The sequence below is a fragment of the Podarcis raffonei genome, chromosome 16, assembly GCF_027172205.1.
Source record: "Podarcis raffonei isolate rPodRaf1 chromosome 16, rPodRaf1.pri, whole genome shotgun sequence".
In the NCBI taxonomy this organism is placed as follows: domain Eukaryota; kingdom Metazoa; phylum Chordata; class Lepidosauria; order Squamata; family Lacertidae; genus Podarcis; species Podarcis raffonei.
In genome coordinates, this window is record NC_070617.1 from 7756562 (window position 1) to 7782663 (window position 26102).

The 26102-nt window shown below is 48.7% G+C and overlaps 1 protein-coding gene across 2 annotated transcripts in view; it reads right to left on the bottom strand.

Annotated features, from left to right (window-relative positions):
• Nucleotides 1-327: 327 nt before the first annotated feature.
• The window catches only part of NPR1 (natriuretic peptide receptor 1), a 59328-nt gene continuing 33553 nt past the window's right edge, over nt 328-26102 (bottom strand). The window contains exons 9-22 of one of the 2 annotated variants that reach the window (XM_053368681.1): nt 25714-25788; nt 24419-24496; nt 18683-18787; nt 13516-13587; nt 10960-11119; nt 9687-9842; nt 8216-8384; nt 5911-6057; nt 5252-5375; nt 3450-3518; nt 2839-3013; nt 1588-1686; nt 1177-1268; nt 328-969 (exon numbers count right to left, since the gene is read on the bottom strand). In XM_053368681.1, coding sequence (XP_053224656.1) covers nt 907-969; nt 1177-1268; nt 1588-1686; nt 2839-3013; nt 3450-3518; nt 5252-5375; nt 5911-6057; nt 8216-8384; nt 9687-9842; nt 10960-11119; nt 13516-13587; nt 18683-18787; nt 24419-24496; nt 25714-25788 — 1584 coding nt within the window. In that variant the 3' untranslated portion in view covers nt 328-906. Of the gene's footprint in view, nt 970-1176; nt 1269-1587; nt 1687-2838; nt 3014-3449; nt 3519-5251; nt 5376-5910; nt 6058-8215; nt 8385-9686; nt 9843-10959; nt 11120-13515; nt 13588-18682; nt 18788-24418; nt 24497-25707; nt 25789-26102 lie in introns of both variants that reach the window. The other variant, XM_053368682.1, reaches the window with a different exon arrangement.

Here is a 26102-nt window from a genome sequence, read left to right on the forward strand (position 1 = left end):
CCCCTCGTTTCTCTCCCCACCTCTGCTTTTCATAACTTGCTTAACATAACTCGCTCCAGAAACCATACCTCCCTATCTCTCTCTCAACAAATGCACACAAACGCCCCGTTTTAACAATATAGTCTATTTTCACTCCCAGCGATATGCGAGGTAGCAATAACAAGTGCCTCTGAGCATGTGCAGAGTGCCATTCCCCCTCCGCGACAAAGTCATCACAACCAGATTATATGTATCCGGGGGTGCGGGAGGCGGAGAGATCATCATCGGAGGAAGGACTTTCAATACGGTTCTACAGATCGCGTCTTGTTATTCAGGGAAGGCAGAGAGTGACGCATACATTCATTTTATTATAAAGCTAGAGCTTTTTTCAGGGGGCGGGGTGTGAAATCAGCAGCGGGTCATATACAGGCACGAGGTCTTGCGAGATGCTCAGACGTCCTCGCTCCAGATGCCAAATTCACAAAGGAGCGTCAGATGTCCAACCAGCTTACACAGAGGGAAGGGCTGGTGCAGTTTGTTGAGTCTACCAGGCATCGTGAAGGACCCCACCTATGTCTGGTTGACGTGGTCAACAGGGAGCTGATGTGAAACGGGGAAAAAGGAGACAGGGGACACACATCCGTAGCGATGGCTGCTCCAGGCCACAGGTGCACTGTCCAGTCTTTGGGGGCTCAGAGCTGGGTCAGAGCAGCTGACCTGCTCAAAAGGCCCGAGGTGGAGAAGGGTGGGAGTTCTCCAAGGGAGTAGGGTCCTGGGGGCTCAGTCCGGGATCCCCCTGACCCCCGGAGGGTGCCCTGAAAACAGAGGGTCTTTGGTGGCAGGGCAGAGACGACGGACGTACCCGCCTTCAGGAAAGCAGGAGGGTTAGGAGATCTCCTGGGAATCCCGGAGGAAGGCCGCAACTCTTCAGCCCCGTGTACTGCTCACACGCTCCCCCAACAGCCAGTAGGTCCGGAGTTTGCCCTTCCCCTGGAGAGATGAGACAGGAGGGCTGTTCAGACATCAGACACCAAACCCACCACGATGTCCCCACGGGCAAAGAACAGAAATCTGGCGCACACATACACTCAGTGGCGGCTGGTGCCCGTTTAGGCTATATTGGGGTACCCGGACTGGTCTCAAGCTTTAAAGATGAAAAGGCAAAGGTTAACAGAAGAACTTTGCCAAGTTCCTCACCTTCATCTCCACATCCCCACGGAGCTCCAGATCAAAGCACCCAAACTCCTCCAGGATGGACTTGGTGGTTCCTGACAAGTGGATCTTCAGAGCTGGAAGGTGCAGACAGAAATTAGCGGGTTTGCACTGTTTCAGCCAAACCTTTGCATACATGTGAGGTGGGGAGGGCCTCTTTTGAAGCCGTCCCAGTCGGCGTCCAGCACCGCATGAGTAAGTTCCAAAGTTTCACTGTGACAGCGTATCGGTGAGCAAAATAAGGTGAGGTGGGAAGCTGCGCGCAGCATCTCAAAATCCAAATTCAGAACACCCAGTTGTGTGACAGGGCGGGGGCTAGATGGTGAAAAGGATCTGGCCCGTGAAGCCATCAAAGGTCGCCTGCCCCTTCCCACCCCACCCAAAATAGCAGCTCACCTTCCCCGTTGGACTCCATGCGGGAGGCTGTGTTGACTGTGTCCCCAAAGAGGCAGTAGCGAGGCATCTTCAGACCCACAACTCCGGCACAGACAGGGCCTTGGGGAGCAAAACACAGCGGTCATGGGATGAAGACATGTGAGTGTGGAGCTTTTCAGCTCCCATCCAGTGATGGCTACTGCCCATTAAGACTGGTGGGGCAGAAGAGCCCAATAGCAGAAGGAACCAGAGCCAATGACAGGCATCTTCTTCCCTGCTGAGACTGAGGAAGAGGAAGCTGCCAGTCAAGGCCGCCCCCCCCCGCCCCCTAGACTGGCTGTTAGGCAGAAAGGCAGGCAGGTGGAGACAGGCTGAGTCTGGTGGGGCACTGCCCCCTCACCCAAATGGGTCAGCCTCAGCCGCTCCCACCACTTTTCCCTGAATTGCCAGGATCAGGCCCTCTCCGCCCTGGAAATCAGTTTGTGCAGACCTAACGACAAAACCATGTGAACCATGCTTCTGACTGTATACGTGGAAGGTCAAATCTGAACTGTAGATTGTGCAAACCAACATGGTTCATCAAACCGTGCTACATCCTATCCAGCCCACTGACAACCGAGCCAGCCTTTGATTCGCTCATACAGTCGTACCTTGGTTTTCAAACGGAATCCGTTCTGGAAGTCCATTTGACTTCCGAAAACGTTCAAAAACTAAGGCGCGGCTTCCAATTGGCTGCAGGAGCTTCCTGCTGCACTCAATCGGGAGCTGCAGAAGCAACGTCAGACGTTTGGGTTCCAAAAAACATTTGCAAACCAGAACACTCACTTTCGGGTTTGCGGCGTTCGGGAGCCGAAATGTACGAGTACCAAGGCGTTCGACAACCAAGGTACGACTGTATATCATTTTTGTTACAAACGCAAAAGGAAGTATTCCATTGCAATTCCTGTTTCTCTCTTCCCCAAAGAATCCCAGGAACTCATTCCCAAGATCAGCCTCCCAGGGTGAAGCAACACCTCCAAGTGTGAATGTAAAGCCAAACACTGCCTAAACCGTGGTTTGCAAACCAGCTTCATACCCCATTGTTGTTTTTTTGCCACCTGCTCTCAAAACCATGGTTTATCAAATCATAGCACTACATCAGATGTCACAACAAACCATGGTTTGTTTGTTTTTGCCTAAGCCATCTCAGCGTTGAAGCAAGCATGGCTGTCCTGCCCGTGACCAAGGTGTCTTAAAGCGGTCCCTCTTTTCACGCTCCCACTCATTTCTCACCGCTGTGGATCCCGATTCGCAGTTTGAGCTGCTGGTCCGGCCGATGGCGAATCTTGAAGTTGCGGACGGTCTCAAGAAGCGCCAGCGACATGCGGGAAATCTCACGGGCATGCAGCCGTCCGTTGCGCACCGGTAGGCCCGAAACAACCATGTACGCATCGCCGATGGTCTCCACCTGGGCAGATGTGGCAGGGAGAGAGATTCATGGAAGGGAGAAGCATTTCTGTGCACTCAACACAGATCAAATGCCCCCTCTTGCAGGTCAGTCACCTGATCCGCTGACTTCATGGCCAAACCCATTTGCTTATCCCCTCCCTGCCCAATCACTCTCCCTGCCCCGCAGTGGCATGTGGGCTAGTCCCCTAGATGTTCCCAGCAAATTAGAGTATTACAGTATAAAAGCCTAACACCTCCTTACCAAGGCCCAGGAAGCTTCTGCCTGGTTTAGAGAGGCATGATGCTCACATGAATGACATCATGATGTCCGTCCCCACTCCACAGTCTCCCTCACAAGCTGATGCCTCTAGCCCTAACCATTCCCCTACAAAAAATTTCATTGCACATCACTGCTGCCCTGCAACCTCAAGCTGGCCAGGCCAAGAACCTCTCACCTTGTAGACATCAAAGTTATCAATGATGGCATCAAAGCAGGTGTACAAGTCGTTGAGCAAAGCGACAACCTGTGAATGGGAAATAATAGGGGATTGATCTTAATGACAGGACTGGGTCTACATTGTGCTAAGGTTGGAGGGTGGTGGGATAAAAGATTCTCGATTATGCAGCTTCAAATGAAGTATGATTTTACATGCCCTGCTTGGGGCCTTCCCACAGGAGCCTGGTTGGCCACTGTGGCTATGGACACACCATATCCCCCTAAGAATTCTGGGAACTGTAGTTTACTCCTCAAAGAGCTATAATTCCAAGCCCTCTAAACAAACAGTTCCCAGGATTCTTTTTGAGGGATGCTGGTGATTGAATCTGTTTTCAGTAGGGATGGGCAACTGTCCATTTCAGTTCCTCTCTGTTTCTGAAAATTTCAGTCACCCCAGATTACCTGAACATTTGTTCCCCTCCTGCTCAACCCAGTCACCTCCATGACACGCTCGTCTCCCCGGTGATTGGTGCCTCCCAGTTCTTCGCTGTTTTGGTCACCCACCGTCCTTTCCCTTGTTACCTCTGTGAGCTAACCGCCGTTGTCCTGGTTACCTGAGTTGCCGCAGCACCTGTGAGGGCAAGGCTCGGTAGCCGTTGATTACCTAATTGATTCCCTGTCTGCCTACCGAGGGATGAGGCTGGGGCCAAAAGTGCAGAAAGGCAGGAGGTCCTGTTGTGTTGATCAAGCGAGGGCAGGAGACCAGGCTCCTAGTACTTCTACAAGGCCTAGCTGAGGGATGGGGAACTCCCCCCCAAAAAAAAAATTCAGTGCTGCATCCAGCAGAAGGTAACCCCCCACCCTGCAAACTGCCATGCTCTTCTCTCTCCCTGTCTCATTCCCTGTTTTCTGCTACCCCTCTCCCCTCCTCACCCAGTGGATTGATGCATCTGTTTCTCACCCTACCCCACCCCCTTCCCACTGCCCCCACCCTGCATGCTGCCCCCACCCACATGAAATTAGGTCAAGGGCAAATGCCACCTTCAGACCTCAGGTTGCCTATCCAGTCCGGACACTCCACACTTCTGGGGAACCCCAGGTGCTGATGTTGCATCCCCTTCTGTGCACAGGCGCCCAAGAGCAGGCCATCAGCTCAGCCTAACAGTTTCAGAGTTTGAAACCCAGGGTCCCTGACACGATACCAGTAACTAGGTATTGCGGGGATGGGGTGGGTGGGTAGTTTAATTCAGTTCATACTTCAAGGTGAACCTACCTAACTCCCACTTTCTGAAACAGTACACAAACCGAAACAAAGCCATCCTTTGAGTCACTCTCACACTTCTGAATTTTGCAAGCACTGTGTATGAAAAGGCATACACTCTCTTATGGCCAGAGTGTTGAGTAACTTAGTGTGACAGAAAAGAAAAGAAAAGAAAAGAAAAGAAAAGAAAAAACATTTGATTGAGAGGGATGGAATTGGGTGGCAACACTTCTTAAAGGGGCATACTCTTGGCAAGTAGTAGCAGGCCCCTTTTTATTTTTTATTCTGTCATTATAAGATTTTATTGAAGCTTTTTCATAATACAATACAATAAAAAAACTATTCTAAATGAAAAACAAAACGAAAAAGAAAATGCAAAGTCCTCTCTCACTCTCTTTCTCTATATGTTTAAAAAAATGCAGATTGATGTGGAAATGGGGAGAATAAAATTGAAGACTGGAAAAATGAGGATTGGAAAAGAACTGTTGTCCCTATTAGAAACACCTTCTCCTGTTCTCGGCGCCGCAACTGCAACCACTGCCTCGGTCCAACCCATTTACCTGCATGGGGGTGCTCTCTGCCGACAGGGCAGTGAAGCCCACGATGTCGCTGAAATAGATGGTGACGCTGTCAAATGCCTCTGCTTGCACCGTCTCCCCGCGTTTCAGCTGCTCCGCCACTGAGCTGCACCAGAGGGAAAGTAACGCACATCACTGCATTTCCACATACCGATTGATTAACCACAATTAGGAGTGAAGGCAGACCTGATTCATTTTGTGTCCACTGGAGAAGTGGGGCTCACTGTATAGCTATCGCATATACAGGCCTTCTTTTGCAGATTGGGCTCAGAGCAGGGACCTGTGCAGAACACGAGTTATTTTTGTTTAGGGCACAGACCAGACTGTTTTGCTGCCCTTTGTTATCAGTCACGAAGGAAACCTGCTCCCACAACATTTTTTAAATTGCTGGGCTGTGTGGAGTGCTGATTGGATGGGCCACGCAGAGCGCTGATTGGCTGGGCCTTTGTGGTAGGCAAAGAACGGAGCCAGGCTGCACAGTGTGCTGATTGGCTGGGCCCTTGGGGAAGGCAGGAAACAGCTCGGCTGTGCAGAGCGCTGATTGGCTGGGCCCTTGGGTATACCACTTCTGAACATGGATGCTCCACAGAAGGAGCATGGCTAACAGATACTGGTAGAGGACTGGTGTGGGGCAGACTTACTGGGGCAGAATCTGGTAGAGCAGGGCCTCTGCCTTGCGCTTCTCCTCCAGGTATGCCTGTGTGCGCTCCTCCACCAGCTCCTCCAGGTTGTTGGCGTACTGCTCCATGCGTGACAATAACGTATCCAAGAGGTTGCAGCTGTTGCCCCTGCCACACAGACAGTCAAAGATTAAAGCAACCAAGATTCTAGGCCGCCGACACCTCTGCCAAGGATATTCCGGGGGGCGCTTCTCTGCATTTCCAGCTTTCATTTAGAAGAAAACACAAACCAAAGTTTCTAGTCCCTCTGTTTTGCGGAGGCAGGATCCTACACCCTAAGAAGCAAACCAACTCCTGCCTCCCAGTTTTCTGACCAATGGGTCAGTCAGTGGGGAAAACTGAGGTTTCCACACATACATCCCCAAACCTCTCTCCATCCTTCAGCTAAGCAGAAGCACTCAAGGAGGGTGCAAAGCAGGGGTGCCGGGAGGCGTGGTCTGGGGAGAGGGGGGGTGGCCTACAGACAGTTCTGAGGGCTATAGAGGATTGGAAGGACACATTTGGCCCCAGAGGTCCCGGGCCCTTGCTGGAAGGAGGAGGGGGACATTTTGGGTAGCATCCAATGCTAATTCCATTCAGAGTAAGCCCACAGAAGTTAAAGGGCCTTCATTTCAATGGGTCCACTCTGAGTAGTACTAGCATCAGCTACAACCCTTCACTGTTGTGATAGGAATTTTATGGTCTTAGATATATGGTAATGTTCATAAGTGTACCAACCAAGCACGTACATAGATCAGCACAGGAAGACCAACCTGGAACCATTTTGATTCCTAAACTGAGTAAATGTTTTCTCTACAAGATCAAAGTGGGAAACCTCCCCATTGTCTCTTTCCTCACAAATCCTGTCTTAAGGGCACATTTAAGATATGAATAGGGTGTGAGCCTGCGACCTGGCCCAGGAACTAAATATTTATCATTACAAAAGACTGCCCAGGCTCCCTGGGCAATCCAATCAAGTAACCTGCCAGACAGGAGATAAACAATGACAGGAGAAAAACAACATTCAAATTTCTGTTTTAAGACCACCTTTTCTGTGATGTAGGTATGATGTATCTGAGGGGTGGTCTTAGGTTACACCCCTTCTGTGATGTATGTATGATGTTTCTGGGGGTGGTCTTGATCTACCGGGTGGCAATTTCAAAAGTCTTTATAAGGCCTTGCACACCATTTTTCGGGGTTCCTCCTCCTCTCCTGTGGGTGAGGGGAGCACCCTGTTGCAACAGATCAATAAAGATCAAGCTTACTAGCTGCTTTGCTTCTCAATATTCTCTGGTTGGCCTCTGTTAGTCTCTCCTACCAATAGGGAACCTATGTAAGGACTCTTACATGTCCTACGTAATGGGCTCTTGGATACCCCATAAGGGAAAAGGGCAATTTTTGTTTTGTTACGGAAGGGGGGGGCATGTCTTCTTCACCTTCTTCTTCGCTACAATATATCCATTTATTCCCAATTGTCAATGTCAAAAGGGACTAAAATCTATAAAATCCATAGAAAATCAACGTGCCAATTTGCTCAATTTCTCTAGGACTTTATGACACCTCCCCTGTCCTCCAGAATCCCTCAAGTAAGGTGCTCTGCCAAGCCTTTCCTCCGGGCAATGCCAGGTGGCAGACTATGCATACATGGACCATTGTCTTCCCATCACCGGCACTCAGGAAGCTCTTATCTTCGCATATCTCCAGCTCTGCATATTCCCCCCTCCCTCCTCCATATGTTAATCTGGTGTAACCCAACCTCTCCTTAATGTATTCATGATGTAACTGGGATGTATTTTGCACTGTATTCTGGGACATGGAGGGAGTTTCAAAAGTTCATGTCACCCCTTTCTCGCTGTTCAATCTCGCCTTGAACCTGTTGCGCAATAAACCTTGGATCTCCGCATCTTGCTCCTGTCTCCGGCTGAGCTCATTTTCTTCCGCAGGGACCCACGGACTTAGTCCGATGAGCTGGGTGGCAGAGTAGCCCCGCACTCAGATTTTAGCCGTAACAGTTTACAACACTGTTCTCAGAGATTGCTGAGGGCCGCAGGAAATCAGGTCAAGGGCCGCATGCTGCATACTCCCGCCATAAGCCCCTCCTTCACATTTCCAGGTAAATGCCCTGGTGTTCGGGCTGCGCCTTCCCGCTTTTCATCAGGGTGGAATGATGAATTTAATCACACAGCTCCTTTCTGAAAAGGCGCCTGTGCACACTGGGGTGAAAACAGGTAACGACGGCCGCCTCTCAGGTGGTGCTTGTGGGGAGGGATGCAGTGAGGGCGCGTACCTGTCAAATTTCCGCAGCATGCCTTTGATGTGGTGGAAGTCGGGGCGTTCCTGGGGGTCTTCGGCCCAGCACCGCTGCATCAGTAAGACCACCTCCTCGAGGTTGGACGGCAAGTTCACCGAGGGGCGGAAGGGGGGGCGCTCGCTGCTCTTTACTCGCTCGATAATTTCTGAAAACGGCACACGGGCAGGGGAGAGGGGGACCGAAAAGAAATTATAGTCAGGGGACATGTGCATGGGTAAGAAAGAGACATTTTAATGTGGCAGCACCTGCACTTTGGAATTCCCTGCCTATTGTTACCGGACAGGCTCCCTTCACTGCACTCTTCACTGCCTGCTGAAAACGTTTTTGTTTAGACAAGCCTACCCAGATGTTCAGAAAATTGATGCAAGCTTTCACATATTGTTTTTTTAAGATTTAATGTTTTACTGTGTTTTTATACATGCTGGAAGACGCCCCCGGCGGCTGGGGCAACCAAGTCGGATGGGCAGTGTACAAATCATCATCATCATCATCATCATCATCATCATCATTATTATCAGTGCTTTTTTTCTGGGGGGGATGCAGGGGTATGCATACTCCTAAACATACTGTGGATCTTTGTACTTTTGCCCATTTACTGTATTTATTTTTCCTGATTTAAGCTATAAAATGGTGATTTTCTTGAGTCAAAATGAGAGTACTCCTAAACATTTTAAAGAAAAAAAGCACTGATTACTACTACTATTACTTTTGAAAGTCTTAGGTAAAGGGACCCCTGACCATTAGGTCCAGTCGTGGCTGACTCTGGGGTTGTGGTGCTCATCTCACTTTACTGGCCGAGGGAGCCGGCGTACAGCTTCCGAGTCATGTGGCCAGCATGACTAAGCCGCTTCTGGTAAACCAGAGCAGCGCACGGAAACAATGTTTACCTTCCCGCCAGAGTGGTACCTATTTATCTACTTGTACTACATGCTTTCGAACTGCTAGGTTGGCAGGAGCTTGGACCGAGCAACGGGAGCTCACCCCGTCGCGGGGATTCGAACCACCGACCTTCTGATTGGCAAGTCCTAGGCTCTGTGGTTTAACCCACAGCGCCACCCGCGTCCCTTGAAAGTCTCAAATTATGGCTAATTTTTCTTACTGGTGATTTTGTTGTTTCATCTTTCTTTATAATGTATATATCGCTTGATTGAAAGAAACAACCCTCAACATTTTATGAAGCAAATACAGTACACTGGAAAAGTGTGTAAAACAACTTCTTTACCAGTTGCGCAGGGGAAGCTGTGGAGGAATGTGGCTGGATCCCAAAAGTCAGAGGTATGGGGAACCTGCAGCCCTCCAGAGGTTGCTGAACAACAGCTCCCATCAACACATTGGCCATGCTTGCAAGGGCTGATGGGAATTGGAGTCCAATGACATCTGGAGCTTCCTGCACCTTGGCAGTGACCTGGAGGAGAAATTGGCATTTTCCGTTCACCCAATTTCTTACCTTTGGGGCTCAGATCTATGCCTTCCACGTAGAAGACGCTGTTCCGCAGGGCAATCTCCTGCAGGATGATCCCGAAGCTGTAGACGTCGCCTTTCTGGGTGCCCAGAAATGGGTTTGACTCCATGCGCAGGAGCTCGGGGGCTGTCCAGAGTTTCTCTAAGGGGAAAAGGGGTGGGGAGAAGCAGAGTCAAGCAGGGCAAGGGAGCGGGAGTCAGTCGCTATCATCTTTGCCTGGAAGGGGACCCATGGTAAGCCTGGGGAGGCCAAAGGCCACAGGCCTTTGAGCCAGGACAGTTACAAAGGGTCACATTGCTTTTCAAGCATCAAAAGGTATGGGCTAAATCCTTCTCAGCACAGACCTGATGAAGATAATGGACCAGTTTCCATGGGCCTAGTAACACTGCATACAAATTGCAGGATCACCTTACACCATATGTGTCCACTTGACCACGTGGATCTGCTACAGGCAACACACTTGTAAGAAATCAATTTTTCACTGCGGCGCCACCTGCACTTTGGAACTCCCTGCCTATTGACATCATGCAGGGACCTTCTTTGCCTTACTGACTTTGGTACCTACTTAAAAGCTCACACCCTCCAACATTTCTCTGATGAAAATAGAGACTTCCTATTCAACAACAACAGCAAAACAATTTTATTATTAATATCCCATCCATCTGACTGGGTTGCCCCAGCCACTCTGGGCAGCTTCCAACATACAGTATATAAAAACATGATAAAACATTTAAAAACTTCTCTATACAGGGGTGCCTCAAACGTCTTCTAAAGGTTGTACAGTTACTTGTCTCCTTGGCTCATAGGTCACATAACTCCATACCCGCCAACATTTCACTGATGTAAATAGGAACATCTTAAGGAAAAGTGGGACATTCCAGGATCAAATCAGAAACCAGGACAGCTTCTGTAAATCTGAGACTGTCCCTGGAAAATAGGGAGACTGGGAGGGTCTGAAATCATTTTGATGTTAGGGTTGGCCTATCCAGGCTTACAGAATGCCAATGTGCATTTTTAATCTCTTCTTAGCTTACTGATGATTTTAAAAGTTAATTGTTTATTACTTGATAATTTTCCCAGATGCTTTTAAAATACCTGTTTTTATGTTTCCTTCTTAAAAACCGCTTTGATCTCCCCTCCCAGCCCCACCCCCCACACTTACAATCAAGTGATATCTACATTTTGTTAATAAAAATAAGAATTTCAGAAACCCTAACCCCCCACACCTGACCCCTCCCCTCCCAGCCGTATCCCTCACTGGCAAACAGCGCGTGGGAATCATCCGTCTCGGGCGCCTGACGGAAGCTCTCCAGCCCGTAGTCCGTGATCTTCAACACGAAGCGACTGTCCACCACGCAGTTGGAGGACTTCAGGTTGCCATGGTAGCTTATCACGCTGTTGTGGAGGAAAAGCATCCCCTGGTTGGAGGAATAGGGGGGGAAACATTGGAGTGGAGGGAGAGAGAGAGGTCTAAGAGCCCTGAGGCTTGCGTGGGGCAGCAGGCCCACTCTGCTAAGTACAGTGGTACCTCGTGTTAAGTACTTAATTCGTTACGGAGGTCCGTTCTTAACCTGAAACTGTTCTTAACCTGAAGCACCACTTTAGCTAACGGGGCCTTGCGCTGCCGCCGCACTGCCGGAGCACGATTTCTGTTCTCATCCTGAAGCAAAGTTCTTAACCCAATGTACTATTTCTGGGTTAGCGGAGTCTGTAACCTGAAGCGTATGTAACCTGAAGCGTATGTAACCCGAGGTACCACTGTATGAGGAGTGCAGATCTTGCATGGGCATTTTGTGTTACACTTATTTAAAATCATAGAATAGTAGAGATGGAAGGGTCCACGGGGTCATCTAGTTCAACCCCTTGCAATGAAAGAATCTTTCACTCAACATGGAGCTCAAACCCACAACCCTGAGATTAAGAATCTCAGGCTCTACAGACTGATCTATTTTGCGACTGAGCTAGGTCTTCTACCTTCAGTCCGAAATCTAGGGACGGGCAAATCCATCACTTTCCCTTTCTCTCTTTTCTTCATCTTTTCCAGTCTTAAATTCTCCACATTTCTGCATCAGTTTGCAAAGTGTCTCTTAATGGAAATTCCTCAGCCTTTCAATGCAAATGCATCCTAACGTACACAGATTTGTAAGCAGTTTCCCCTGTTTTACACACTTTTCTTGCAAAACAACTTCCCTCGATATGATGCACTTCTGTATTTTATTCTCTCTAATATGTGCATAGTATTTATAATCTGCCTTTCTCTCAAGCTGGGTGGCTTACATTTAAAAACAACATTATAAAATGCAAGGTAATAAAAACGAACTAGCTAAGAGAATAATTGCAATACATCAGAAGACATTTAGACCCAGCAATTAAAATGCAGTTTGCCCTGACAGCAGCCCAGTGATCAGCATCATCTGCTCCCTGAGTTTCCAAAGGCCTGTCTGGACATTAAGGTCTTAGCCTGCCGGTGGAAGGCTAACACAGAGAGAGAGAGCCTGCCTGACCTGTCTTGGGAGGCAATTCCACAATATGGGAACAGCCACACAGAAACGGCTGCTTCCCACATATGCATTTTCCTACAGTTTGCTTGGAGAACTGGACTGCAATATTTTGTAGGAAAGTTCAGGTGCTGTTCCAAAAAGTGTGAATTAAGTAGGTTCTCCTTTGAACCTAAACTGAAACATTCTCCATCTCTATTCCCCAGATGTTGTTGGTTTACAATTACCATCATCCCCAGCTGGCTTAGCTCAGTGGCGGCTGGTCCATTAGGGTCAACTGCCCCACTGACCTCTGCCTTCAGCCAGCCCTGCCCCCTGGCCCCCTCCTTACTTGCTACCGTCTATGGGGGTGGCCCTGCCTCTCAGCTTCCTCCTTATTCTCAATCTTGCCCCTTGCAGAACTCAGCAGGGAGGAAGAGGATGGGGACAATACTAGAATTCGTTGGCTCTGTCTTTCATTCATTGCTCTGGCGCCACCTACTGTTGGCCTCCCTGCCTTCTGCCCTACCAGTCCCAACAGGTATTCTTTCGCTATTTTCCTACTGAAAAACAGCTCCCCACAGATGCTGCGGCCCTCCCTGAGAAAAAGGCATGGTGATCTGTAGGTTTCCCCCAGTACAGAAAATGAGATTTGGAGAGTCTGTATGTTTGCAGGATGAGTGTGTGTGTGAAATTTAGATCAGGGAAATGGAATGGGGAGAACGGGTTCAACCCCTGCTCCCTCCCTTGCCCCACAGCAGGAGGGTTTGCGTTCAACTTAAAAATAGAAAGCTTGGGAAATCACGGATTTCCTTCATTTCGTGACATTTTGGCCCTTTGGTCTGGTGCAGAGATAGCCGCTAGTAACCTCCCTCACGTTCAGAGGCAGGATGAGTACCAGATGTTGAGGGGAAAGGACAACGGAAGGCTTCGCACGCCAGCTTCCCATTCCCCTCGCAGAGCTACAATTCCCAGAGTGGCTTAACCATCAACCCTTCACTGGAAACACTGGGAATTGTAGCTCTGCAAGGGGAATGGGAGTCTCCTGACAGCTCTCAGCATCCTTTGTGTAGGGCGGTTCCCATAATTCCTTGCGGGGGAGCCATGACCGTTCAAAATAGTCTGGTCGCGGTTTTAAGGTGTGAGTGGCTAGCATCCACCGCCCTCCTGAATTTCGCCTGCCTGCCCCTCAACTGGACCCCAGCGGCAGCCCTTCTTGAAGCTACGCCGAGACCTGACAAGCGCTGGGCACCAGTTGCTGGGAGAAGGAGAGATGGCCATGCTCATGCCCTGCTTGTGGGCTTCCCAGAGGCAGATGGAGGCATTCTTAAAATTACCTTGACGATGTCACTGGTGAGCGAATAGCGGAACATCCAGTCCAAGGTGATGCTCTCGTTCTCCAGGATGTCCTAGGGTGCAGCCAGAGGTGGGGAATATTGGGTTAGATTTTTCCTGATTATAATTCCAGCGCTTCTGTTTCCCTTTTCCAACCATGGGCAGTACCTGTTATGTTATGGAATGGAATGGTGGTTTTTTGACCTAAATATTGGCCTGCCGTGCTAAATGTTATTCAGGCCAGAGGACGTGGTGCTACAGCGATGAACGTCACAGGACAACGTCCCCTTTCCTTCGCCCTTTCCGCAAATGCATGCGTCCATTCCCCACACAATTCCCCCATGATGATGGCAAAAAAGAACTGCATGCTGGAACCACCCCAAATTTTGTCACTTGAGTCTGACATATTTTCCAAGGTTAAGAGGGCTGGAAACGTTATCCCTGCCCCCTGGGAATCAAATAAGATGGAAATGAGCGCTAAACATGTGTGCCATATTCCATTGGTTTTTCAGCTCACATTTCTCGCATGGAGGAAGCTCAAATGTAATGTGGAAATTAACAGGGAAACAGAGAAATGGAATGAAGTGATGTGTGAATGAAGCCCTAGAAAGATGGAGGCGTTGACACAAGTTCAGGAGGACTGTCTCGAAGATATGCTGCTGAGGGCACAAATCTCTTTTTGTATACACAGCCCAATCCATGGCTTTTATACGCTTAAGGCCTTCATTTGTCCCGCAAATTCAAAACCTAGCGCCGTTTGCAAATAACTAAACCTGAAAGTGCACAGTCCAACTCTTGATTTCACAGCACACTTAGAAATTTTAGGTTTGTCTATTTATTTTTTAAACGTTCGGTGTGAATTTTTCCAAACTCAGCACTTTACATATCCTGCTTGTTTGGGGAATTTTCTTTTTCTTTTATGAAAACAAAACAGGAAACCCAAGTCTCAACAACATCCAGTTTCTCAAACAATCTCAGCACACACATGCTAGGAGACTACACATTGAAATATTCGCCTCTATTAAATTTGAGAATATCTTTTATTTTCCCATAACCCCACCTTTCAGTACAAATGCCCTGAGGGCATCTTGACAACCCAGTTTATTTTTGTGGTTGTAAGTTCTTTTAAACTGTTTTTTTTTTAAAGGTTGTGTTTGAATGTTGTAACCCACCCTGGGACCTAAGGGTGGTGGGAGAGTCAACATCATCATCATCATCATCAACTCTAAAGGTTCTTTCCCACCTTTCCATTTATCCTCACAACCTTGCAGGGGAGGTTGCAGCTGAGAACGAGAGAAAGAGAGGGAGAGAAAGAAAGAGAAAGAAAGAAAGAAAGAAAGAAAGAAAGAAAGAGAACAAGGGAGCGGGGGATAGAGCACAACCAGCTCAAAGTGGTTCAGTTAATGCTTTATGGAACTGTAAGTGTTTAGGGTGGAATTTGAACCTGAGGTCTCCCTGGTCCTAATCCACCTCTAGACTGGTGACTGGGAGTGGCCGCCGGGACCACATAACACCGGTTCTGAGAGATCTGCATTGGTTCCCAGTACGTTTCCGAGCACAATTCAAAGTGTTGGTGTTGACCTTTAAAGCCCTAAACGGCCTCGGCCCAGTAGACCTGAAGGAGCGTCTCCACCCTCATCATTCAGCCCGGACACTGAAGTCCAGCGCCGAGGGCCTTCTGGCGGTTCCCTCATTGCGAGAAGTGAGGCTACAGGGAACCAGACAGAGGGCCTTCTCGGTAGTGGCGCCCGCCCTGTGGAACACCCTCTCATCAGATGTCAAAGAGATAAACAACTACCAGACATTCAGAACAGGCAGCCCTGTTCAGGGAAGTTTTTAATATTTAACGCTGTAATGTTTTTAACACTTGATTGGGAGCCACCCAGAGTGGCTGGGGAAACTCAGCCAGATGGGCGGGGTATAAATAATAAATTATTATTATTATTATTATTATTAACCACTACACAACATTGTCCTGCACCTTCCAGCCCCTCTCCCCATGCGGAACCCATCCTGGTTCCAGCTGCCTGACCATTTTCTCCCCTTCTGCTCTTTCTTTCTTTCCTTCCCCCTCTTTCCTGCCTCCCCGTTTCTTTTATAAGAGGAAATGCTTATCTTCAGCAGGCAGCCAGGAATCTAGGACTGTCGAAATCTCCCTATCTCCCACCCCCCGCACGCCGCCAATTCTTCTCGCTCATCCACCGCGCTATAAATCATCTCTCTTGGAATCGGCTCTGCCGAGAGGCCTGCAGTGCCCCCTCGGCGCTCCTTTTAATTAAAGGCTTCGCCTGCCCCCGCCTCAGCCCTCGGCAGGGCTGCGGTCGAGGTGGCGGGTGCGGAAGAAACGCCGCCACGCCAGAGGACTTTCCGGCCCTACACACATGAAAGAGGCCTGATCCTGAGCCTCGCTCTCTGCAGCACAATTCCTGCATTGAATAGCCACATGTCGGCTGCCACACATCAAGGCCACGCATGTGCGCAGCCGACGTTCTCAACAAGCAGACACACAATAAGATTTCCGTTCTCCTCGCAATCCACGCTCTTTCCGTTCCGCTGCGGTTCGGTTCCTGCTACGCCGTTCGTCCCGCTGCCCGCCATTTAGTGTGGTTTGTTTGGTTATTTATGCAATCTATGTAGATTGTTTACATAAACTGTGAGTTTAACGGAAGGAGTGGCCCATCCGTTTATTTATTTCAGTTCATAAAGCTTGTATTTATTTATTTATTTTATAAAATTTATACAGTACACCGCTTGATTGTGAAAGAAAGAAAGAATAAAAGCCTCAAGGGGCTTTACGAAAAAGATAAAACGATAACATTATCAATAGGAAAAAACCAACAACAATAATTTAGGGCATTTGAAAAGTTAAAACGGCAATAAAAACAGATTAAAACTCACATCAACATTCTAAACACATATCGCTCGACTGTAAAGAATTTTTTTTTAAAAAAATGAAGATCTCAAAGTAGTAAGGCCTGAGGTCTAATTTCAATGTAAAGGAAGTCTTAAAATAATGATGTTGTGTTTTTTTGATTATTTTTTTAAAAACACATTAATTACGCATTGGTTGGAGGCTTTAAAAAACACCCAACAACTGATTGTATTCGCTGGATTGATACTGATTACATCTGCTGGTTTGATTTTTATTCCTGTTGTGGGACAAAAACGCCAACAGGGCCAATTCCCGCTTCTCTTGCCAACAGAATCCTCCATCATCCCTGCCAGCGAGAAGCATTTGGTTGCTGCTTGGCAACACACAGCCAGAGCGATGCCCGAGGATTGAGGCTGGCTGGCACAGGAGGCTTGCAAAGCTAAAAACGTGGTTGCTTTTACTGCTCTAGGTGGCAGCCCTCATGTCAGCAGTGTGAGCAACAATGGCCAGCGAGCGCCAGACTCTCCTCAGGCCTACAAAATGGCCACCCTGTGGTCAAGGGAAAGACTAAGGGTAGTGTTTGTCTTACCCATTGCAGACCCACAAACACAAATAACTCAGGCCCAGTAATTTCACCAGACCTACTCAAGAGTATGCCCACCAAATCAACCAGCACCATCGATAATGAGAGCCTAGGCTCTCTCCAAGCCTACAAGATGGCTGCCCTGAAGCAGAGGGAAAGCCTCCGTTTCCAGCACCAAAGTTAATGACGGCTAAGCTTTCCTCAAGTCTACATGATGGGTTATCCATAGCTGAGGGAACAGCCTATCATCTTCCATTGCCAGGACCATCGATAATAAAGGATAGGAAGTGCAAGGCTTCCCTCAGGCCTACAAAATGGCCGCTCTTTTGCTGAGGGATTGGCCATATTATTAGCCTCCACTGCCAGCAGCATTAGTAATTAAGGCTGAGGGACACTAAGTTCTCCTCAGGCCTGCAAGATGGCTGCCCGATTGCCAAGCGAATGGCCAGACTGGTCTTCATTGGCAGCAGTAATAAGAAATGCGAGTGCCTTGAGTGTGGGTTCAACTAAGCAACCCAGTGGTTTTCAACCAGTGTGCCGTGGCACCTAGGGGTGCCTTGAATGATGGTCAGGGGTGCCGTGGGCAACACTGGCCTCTGTCCCTCTTTCCTTCCCTCCCTCCTCTGCGTCCCAAAGTCTCTGCGTCCCAAAGGCTTCTGCAGCTGTTTGTTGCGGCAGCCCCGGCTACAAGCTCCCCAGGCGAATGGTGCCTCTGGGGCTGATTGGGGAGTGCTTCCCAGACCCCTGTGGGGCAGTGGCACCTCTCTTTGGGGCAGGGGGGGCAGCTCAGAGACCAGGGGCGGCAGCTTCAGCTGCCCAGATGATTCCCAAGGAGAGGGGAGAGGAGAGGAGGTTGAGGGGACAGTCTCCAAGGGAAGGTGTTCAAAAAAGGGTGAGAGGCTGCCAGCTCAGCAGGTGCGAAGTGACATAACTGGGCTCCTGAGCCCCATAGGGGTGCTGTCGAAAGAATATAGTTGGTCAAGGGAGCCGTGTACCCCCAAAAGTTGAAAACCTCTGAAGTAATAATAATTTATACCCTGCCCATCTGGCTGGGTTTCCCCAGCCACTCTGGGTGGCTTCCAACAAAATATTAAAATACAATGGTCTGCTAAACATTAAAAGCTTCCCTAAACAGGGCTGCCTTCAGATGTCTTCTATAAGTCTGGTAGACTTTTAGAAGACCCAGGTCTGGATTTAGGTGTGATGAGGCCCTAGGCTAATGAAGGTAATGGGGCCCTTTATATGTCCAGCTGTCCTTTGTCAACAACAAATTGTCCCTGTTTTTTGTGCTAAATATATGCTACATGGTAATTTATGGACCTAATAGGTATCTAAAGCCATTTGCGCATGTTGCCATGCAACCAGTCCATGCACCCTATATATAGAAAGGAACAAACCTGTGATATTTTAGGGAGCAGGCTAGCAGGCGGGGCCCATGACTTACATCACAGGAGCCTACACAACACAAAACACTGCTGCTGTATGTAGGTTTTATTTTATTTGTTTTTTATCTTATATTTTGGAAATGGATATCCAGGGTTTTTTTCCCTTTAAATTTTTTTGGGGGCCCCCAAGAGAGTGGGGCCCTAAGCTATAGCTTGTTTAGCTTCTACGCAAATCCGGCACTGGCCTCACCTACCTATAAGGAGAGAAGTTGAACAGGGCAGGAGTTGTTAACGTCCAGGCATGCTTTTTCGCCACAACTCTCACGTACCTGGAGACTGCCACGAGTGCAATACTCTGTCAAGATGCAAATGTTTGGGGGATCAATGCAGGCTCCGATAAAGCGCGTCAGGTGCTTGTTCTGAACATCCCGCATCTGGAAAGAACATGGAGGTGTGGTTAAAGTGCCCAAATCTTGCCAGGGACCCAAGCAACACATAAACACACACAGAGAGCCACTGCAGAAGCTACTTAACCCTAGCCAGAGGGTTAAAATGATACAGGCAATGACCGTTTTAGGCAGGTCTGATATGTGTGCGACTGCGCAGGCGTACATCGCGCTGAACCCGGAAATGACAAAAAAATGTCATCAAAAGGGGTGGAATGGGGTGCAGGCTTTTTCAATGGTGTTTCCAATATATGCAATTTCACTTAAATGTGTGGTGTCTCGGAATGTAAACCCCACATAAATGGGGAGTTGCCTGTATGAATAAAAGGAGAAGCACCACATTCTTCTGAAATCACTATTGACTGCTGCTATTGCAAACGCCCCAATGTGAGGTGCATATCCCATGCTTTGGGGACTCGTTCATTCAAAATTATTGAGGTTTTTCTACATTTTGACCGAAAGCAGAGGTTTTTGTAAAATCTCATATGGGAGCACCTTCATAATTTTAATACCCCTCTGGCTGGGTGAAGGCCAAGAACCTCCGGATGAAGCTCCTGAACATTTAACTAGATCCAATGAGATGTCAAATAGAATCACAGATGTGGCAGTGCGCATTTTGACAGCATCCCTACAGAACCGTCTCTCTGTCCAGCATTAACAACCGAAGACTTATTTTCCCCACGACTTAACTCTGCAGGCAGCAGAGGAAAAATTAAATCCAGGAGATTTACTGACAGTGAGACCTATGATAAAGCACAATGTAATTTATTCAGGGACGGGAGGCAAAGCGAAGGATTTTGTGCCCCTGGGGTCCTTTCCATCTAGGATTTCCAGAACTGGTGCAGGCACATTCTGCTCTCCCCGCCAGACAAAAACCCACCAGAGAGCCAGTGTGGTTGGTACTGGACTATGACTTGGGAGACCAGGGTTCAAATTCTCCACTTGGCTACCAAGTTCAGCCTTGGGCCAGTCACTGCCTCCCAGTCTAGCCTACCTCACCAGGTTGATGTGAGGAGGGAGAGAACCATGTACACCAGCCGGGGCTCCTTGGAGGAAAAGGTGGGATACGATTGCAATAAACGAAGAAACAAACTAATTCCACAAGTTTAGCAACCCAGCGCAGGATTCCAGAAGGCATCATAAGCAAACAAACAAATGGGAGACTTCGCAAGGGAGTGTGATGTCCATCCGTTCCCCACAAATAAAATAATTGGTTGCTGCATGTGGAACCTCTCCTGGCACACATGCAACATGGTTTTAAAAATAGAAACTTTGGAGGAATCCATAAACAGGAGTCCACAGGAATTTTTCAGCAGGGGAGGTGGAATAAAACACTGGAAGGGGGAGATCGGGCTACTTAAGTCTTTTTTTATTTAAGGCAGCTGAGAATCTGGGGGTTTTGGGGTCATCATAGGGGTGGTAGGGAAAGGAATTCCCCCACTCAGTGGACACCCATGGGCATAAACGCCAAGAGGGGGAACTTGGGAGGGAAACATCCCAATTCCACGAAGCAGGGAAAGCATCAGTTTGGGACGGAAGGAATTTGCGCCGTGGGGAGCTGAGCACATGACAGAGTGTGCGCATGTGATTGATGTGCGGACGCCTTGCCAGAGGGAAAGCATGCTTTCAGACACACACACACACACACACACACACACACACACACACACAGACACGTCAAAAGCAAGCAGGTTGCAAATATCTCTCTCTCGCCAGCTATTATCTTTGCTTGCTCAGATGCCCCTTTTGCGAGCCAAACCCCTTGTTTATCTTCTCCTTCGCACACACGTAAATTCCTGTTGCTTTAAGCTGCTCTGGCTCTTAATTAAGGAGGAGCAGATGGCAGGCTCTTTGCCGCTTCCTCGCTAATGAGTCATTAGCCCTCTGCGCTGCTGTAGCAGCACCCGGGTGCCACTCTGCACCGCTCTCTGCCTGCTCCCTATGCGCTTTCTCTCCCCGCTAATGAATCTGCCGCCCGCCCCCCCCCAAATACCCCAGCAGCTCAATGCCCCTTGCTGGTGCCCCACTAAATTCATAAAATCATAGAAGGGTAGAGTTGGAAGGGACCCCAGGTTTCATCTAGACCAACTCGCTGCAATGCAGGGGTCTCAACTAAGGTATCCATGACAGATGGCCGTCCAACCTCTGCTTAAAAACCTCCAAGGAAGGAGAGAGCCCACCATCTCCCAAGGGAGACCGTTCCACTGTCGAACAGCTCTTACTGCCAGAAAGTTCTTCCTGATGTTTAGTCAGAATCTCCTTTCTCGTCACTTGAAGCCATGGGTTCGGGTCCTACCCTCCAGATCAGGAGAAAACAAGCTCCTCCATGTGACAGCCCTTAAGGGTGTTTGCCCTTAAGGCAGGGGTCAGCAAACCTTTTCAGCAGGGGGCCGGTCCACTGTCCCTCAGACCTTGTGGGGGACTGGACTATATTTTGGAAAAAAATAATAATGAACGAATTCCTATGCCCCACAAATAATCCAGAGAGGCATTTTAAATAAAAGGACACATTCTGCTCATGTAAAAACACCAGGCAGGCCCTACAATATCACCTAGAAATTCATTTTAAATAAAAGGACACATTCTACTCATGTAAAAACACACTGATTCTCAGACCGTCCATAGGCCGGATTTAGAAGGCGATTGGGCCGGATTCGGCCCCAGGGCCTTAGTTTGCCTACCCATGTTCTTAAGGTATTTGAGGATGGCTAGGACATCTCCTCTCAGTCTCCTCTCTTCCAGGCTGAATATACATAAATTGCCTTGAAAGGAGAAAAACAACAACAAAGGACCCATCTGCATTTGTCCAACAACATAGGGAGGCCCAAGGTTGAGAAAGGCTGAGCTAGAGTGTCGGACTGGGCAAGGGAGTGGCTAGAACCACCCCTCAGATTGGTCCCAGGTAGGGAGCTCAATAAGAAACCAAGATTCCTACAAGAACATACCCTTATATTAACTTGACTGCAGTAAAGTGAGCACAAGTTTAACACTTATACACAAACAGCTTAAAGGTAAAGGTAAAGGGACCCCTGACCATTAGGTCCAGTCGTGACCGACTCTGGGGTTGCAGCGCTCATCTCGCTTTATTGGCCGAAGGATCCGGTGTACAGCTTCTGGGTCATGTGGCCAGCATGACTAAGCCACTTCTGGCGAACCAGAGCGGCGCACGGAAACGGCGTTTACCTTCCCGCTGGAGCGGTACCTATTTATCTACTTGCACTTTGATGTGCTTTCGAACTGCTAGGTTGGCAGGAGCAGGGACCGAGCAATGGGAGCTCACCCCGTTGCAGGGATTCAAACTGCCGACCTTCTGATCGGCAAGTCCTAGGCTCTGTGGTTTAACCCACAGCGCCACCCGCATCCCTTACAAACAGCTTACATCAAGTTAATTGCATAACTAGATCCACCTTGGCCATTCCACATCAGCCAGCCACGACAGGTTCTAATCCAAACCCCAGTCGCGTAGCATGGGGTGGGGGGCCACGGACCCAGGCACAAAATTCTGAAGGGGCACAACCAGATGCCCGCACACAGGCGCTGGCTTCCACAGGGATCCCTACCCCACTCTGGCAAAGGGGGCAGAGCAGCTCAGGCCCACAGTGAGTGGGTGTGCGTGGACAGGCAGGTGGAGCAGGGCGGCCCCACTTGGCTCCAGCGGAGGGGCGTTTCAGTGGCGGTGGTGGCTTGCCCACACCGGATGCCGGCAACCCACGATACGTCACTGCCAAACCCCCTTACAGGTCATCAGCTGGTACAATAAACTAACTTCAGATCAGGACAGTCACAGCAAACAAAAGCAGATTACACAAAGGTTGATCTTTAAATTTAAACATGCAAATCTTTTATCACCCTTTTCTTTTCAATAGGCATAGTCACACATTAGCGAGGGCCTCTACACCTCTTCCTTGTAATAATCAGGTTCAAGCTAACCGATGCTTAGCAAATATGAATGACTGTGTATCAAGCAACAGGATATATGCTCATACATTGAATTATCTGAAATATTAACAACCTCTAATGACTTTTTATTCCTAATCCTATTAGCTCCTTTGCTACCATTTGCGGTGCTTCTGCAGCAGACGCGGCATTAAATCAACAACTCTTTGCTCACCCTTGTGTTTGCAAAAGCAAATGTCCTTTGTCCTGAACAAGGTCAATCCATAGTTTTCATTACTTCTGTTATAAGCATCTATTATGCAAGGGGTTTTAGGGTAACCTTAGGGGAGCAGTTCCAAATAACAGGGGAGAAGCATTTTTTCCCTTCACACTAAGACCTGGAAGAGACCACCAGCGGCATAGCATGGGTTGAGGGAGACCGGGGCAGGCAAGCTGCTCACACTGCCAGTGACCCCCCCCCCCTCCTGAGCCCCACTGGCCCTTAAGACCCAAGTTTGAATCAAAGAACTGTAGAGTTGAGGGGGACCATAAGGGTCATCTAGTCCAACCCCCTGCAATGCACAAATCCTGCTCACAGCTGTCCCTGATTGGGCTAGAACCACCAACCTTCTGTTTAACAGCCAGACATACGGACCCAATGCAACACTAGGGGCTGTTATTATTATTCATTATAACAGGCGTTATAAATTAATACAAGAACCTCAAACCTGGTGGTGGGCAGGGCCAGGGCCCCAAAGTGGGAGGGGCTTGTCAGAAACCATAACACTCTTTGTCTCCTTGCCACCCCCTTTTCTGTCTCTCCGATACACCCCTTCACACACACACACACACACACACACACACAGAGCATGGAAGGAAATGCACTTTCTGGAGGGCTGGTCTGGAGGACAAGAGGAGTCTCACGCTGCCCAGAGTTACAGGTTGCTGTATTTATAAAGGCACAAAGAGGAAATCATGGTTTTCATAAGAACATTAGGAGAGCCTGCTGGATCAGGCCTTATAGCTTTGGAAGATAAGGGATTAAAAAAAGAAGATCTTATCACAATTTAGATAAATGTTAATACAGTGGTACTTTGGTTCTCAAACCCTTGGTACTCAAACAACTTGGAACCCAAACACTGCAAACCCAGAAGTGTTCCAGTGTGTGAACTTTTTTCGGAAGTCGAACATGCTCCGTTTTGAGTGTTACGCTGAAATCTGTCTGTTTTTGCTATTTATTTTGTGTTTTTGTTTTTGTGGCTCTTTTTGTTTTGTTTTTGTGACTGTGTGGAACCCAATTCGGCTACTGACTGACTGATTGATTGTGTGACTGCAGCACATTGTTTATTGCTTTCATTTTATGGATAAGTGGTCTCGTTGCTGTTTTAGGGGTTGTTTTTAAAAGTCTGGAATGGATTAATCCATTTTGCACTACTTTCTATGGGAAAGCACACCTTGGTTTTGGAACGCTTTGGTTTTGGAACGGACTCCCAGAACGGATTAGGTTTGAGAACCAAGGTACCACTGTAAAAGAGTATTGTGCACACCGTGTGGCTGTTTGCTTAGAGAACCTTGTTCAGCTGAAAAGGAATTGGTGCATGCACAAAATAATCGCAATAATCTTCCAGCTCCATCAGCAACCCCTCCCAATCCCAGAAGGACAGACACCACCCAGGCCCTCCACCACCAGCCGTTCCGGAGTCTTTGCCACACTCTCAAAGGGCATTCCAGCCAGTTGCTTACATGTTTCAGCTCGAAAAGCACCTTCCGCGTCAAATCGATCCGCTTCCTGTTTACATGTTTCACGGCCACGAGGTTCCCCTGAAACGAGATGCAGAAATCAGGGAGGAGGAGATGAAATCATGCTGCTGAGGTTGCCAGAGAAAGAAGACAGGTCAGTTCAGCCGCTTTGCAAGGGAGCCTTCCACCTACCCATCGACTCATCCACCCGGGCAAGCTCAATGGTTAACCTAAGAAAGATAAGCCTTTTGCAGAAGGCTAGTGGAGGCTCACCATAGTCTAGCATCCTGTTCTCACAGTGGCCATATGCCCCAAAGAACCTAGGGATCCAGGATCCAGATAGACTGCCTCTGAACCTGGAGGCTCCATTAAATAATAATATAATAATAATTTATTATTTATACCCCGCCCATCTGGCTGGGCTTCCCCAGCCACTCTGGGCGGCTTCCAAAAAATTATTAAAATACCGTAATACACCAAACATTAAAAGCCTCCCTAAACAGGGCTGCCTTCAGATGTCTTCTAAAAGTCTGATAGTTATTCTTCTCTTTGACATCTGCTGGGAGGGTGTTCCACAGGGCAGGTGCCACTACCGAGAAGGCCCTCTGCCTGGTTCCCTGTAACTTGGCTTCTCGCAGTGAGGGAACCGCCAGAAGGCCCTCGGAGCTGGACCTCAGTGTCCGGGTAGAACGATGGGGTAGAGACGCTCCTTCAGATATACTGGACCGAGGCCGTTTAAAGATGTCAGGAGAGCCTGGCTGCTAGATCAGTGTCCAGTATCCTTTTCTCACAGATGCCAACCAGATGCCCCAGGGTTTCAGCTACTGGAATTCAGAAGCACTGCTGCCTCCAGCCGCCAAGGCAGACCACAGACATTGCGGCTAGTGGCCATTGATGACTTTATCCGCCACGAGAGAAGCAAGAGGCGCTATGGCAGGGGTCAGCAGACTTTTTCAGCAGGGGGCTGGTCCACTGAATCTCAGACTTTGTGGGGGGCCGGACTATATTTTTTTTGAGGGGACATGAACAAATTCCTATGCCCCACAAATAACCCAGAGATGCATTTTGAATAAAAGGACACATTCTACTCATGTAAAAACATGCTGAATCCTGGACCGTCCGTGGGCCGGATTTAGAAGGCGATTGGGCCGGATCCGGCCCCCGGGCCTTCGTTTGCCTACCCATGCGCTATGGGTTGGCCTTACCTGGTCCACGAGACCTGCAATGAACATCCCCACCCATAAACATCGGTGTGTCCTGTCTTCCAATAAGGACAGACTCTTCTTTCCAAGGTTTACCTTATAATAAGCTGTCTTGGCATACACCTGGAACTGTCCCTCTGTGGTGAGAAGGGAGCCATAGTTCGAGCCTCTCTGAGGAAGGAAAGCAGAGAGGGAATGTCTGGTGGCAGAGCAAAAAAACACACCAAAACACCTCCCTACCCACACCTCAGATCTTCATTTGCTGGACAATCGCAGCCTGAACAGAGTTAAAACCTACAAATCTGCACGTTTCAGGTGTGAGGATCCGAATTCCCAGAGTGGTTTATCCACCAGCCGGTCTCTGCAGGGATCTTTGGGAGTTAGGGCTCTGCAAGGGGAATTAGGGGAGGGAGGTTCTCCTGATAACTCTCGGGACTTTTAACAAATGACAGTTCCCAGAATCCTTTGGGGCAAACCGTGATTGT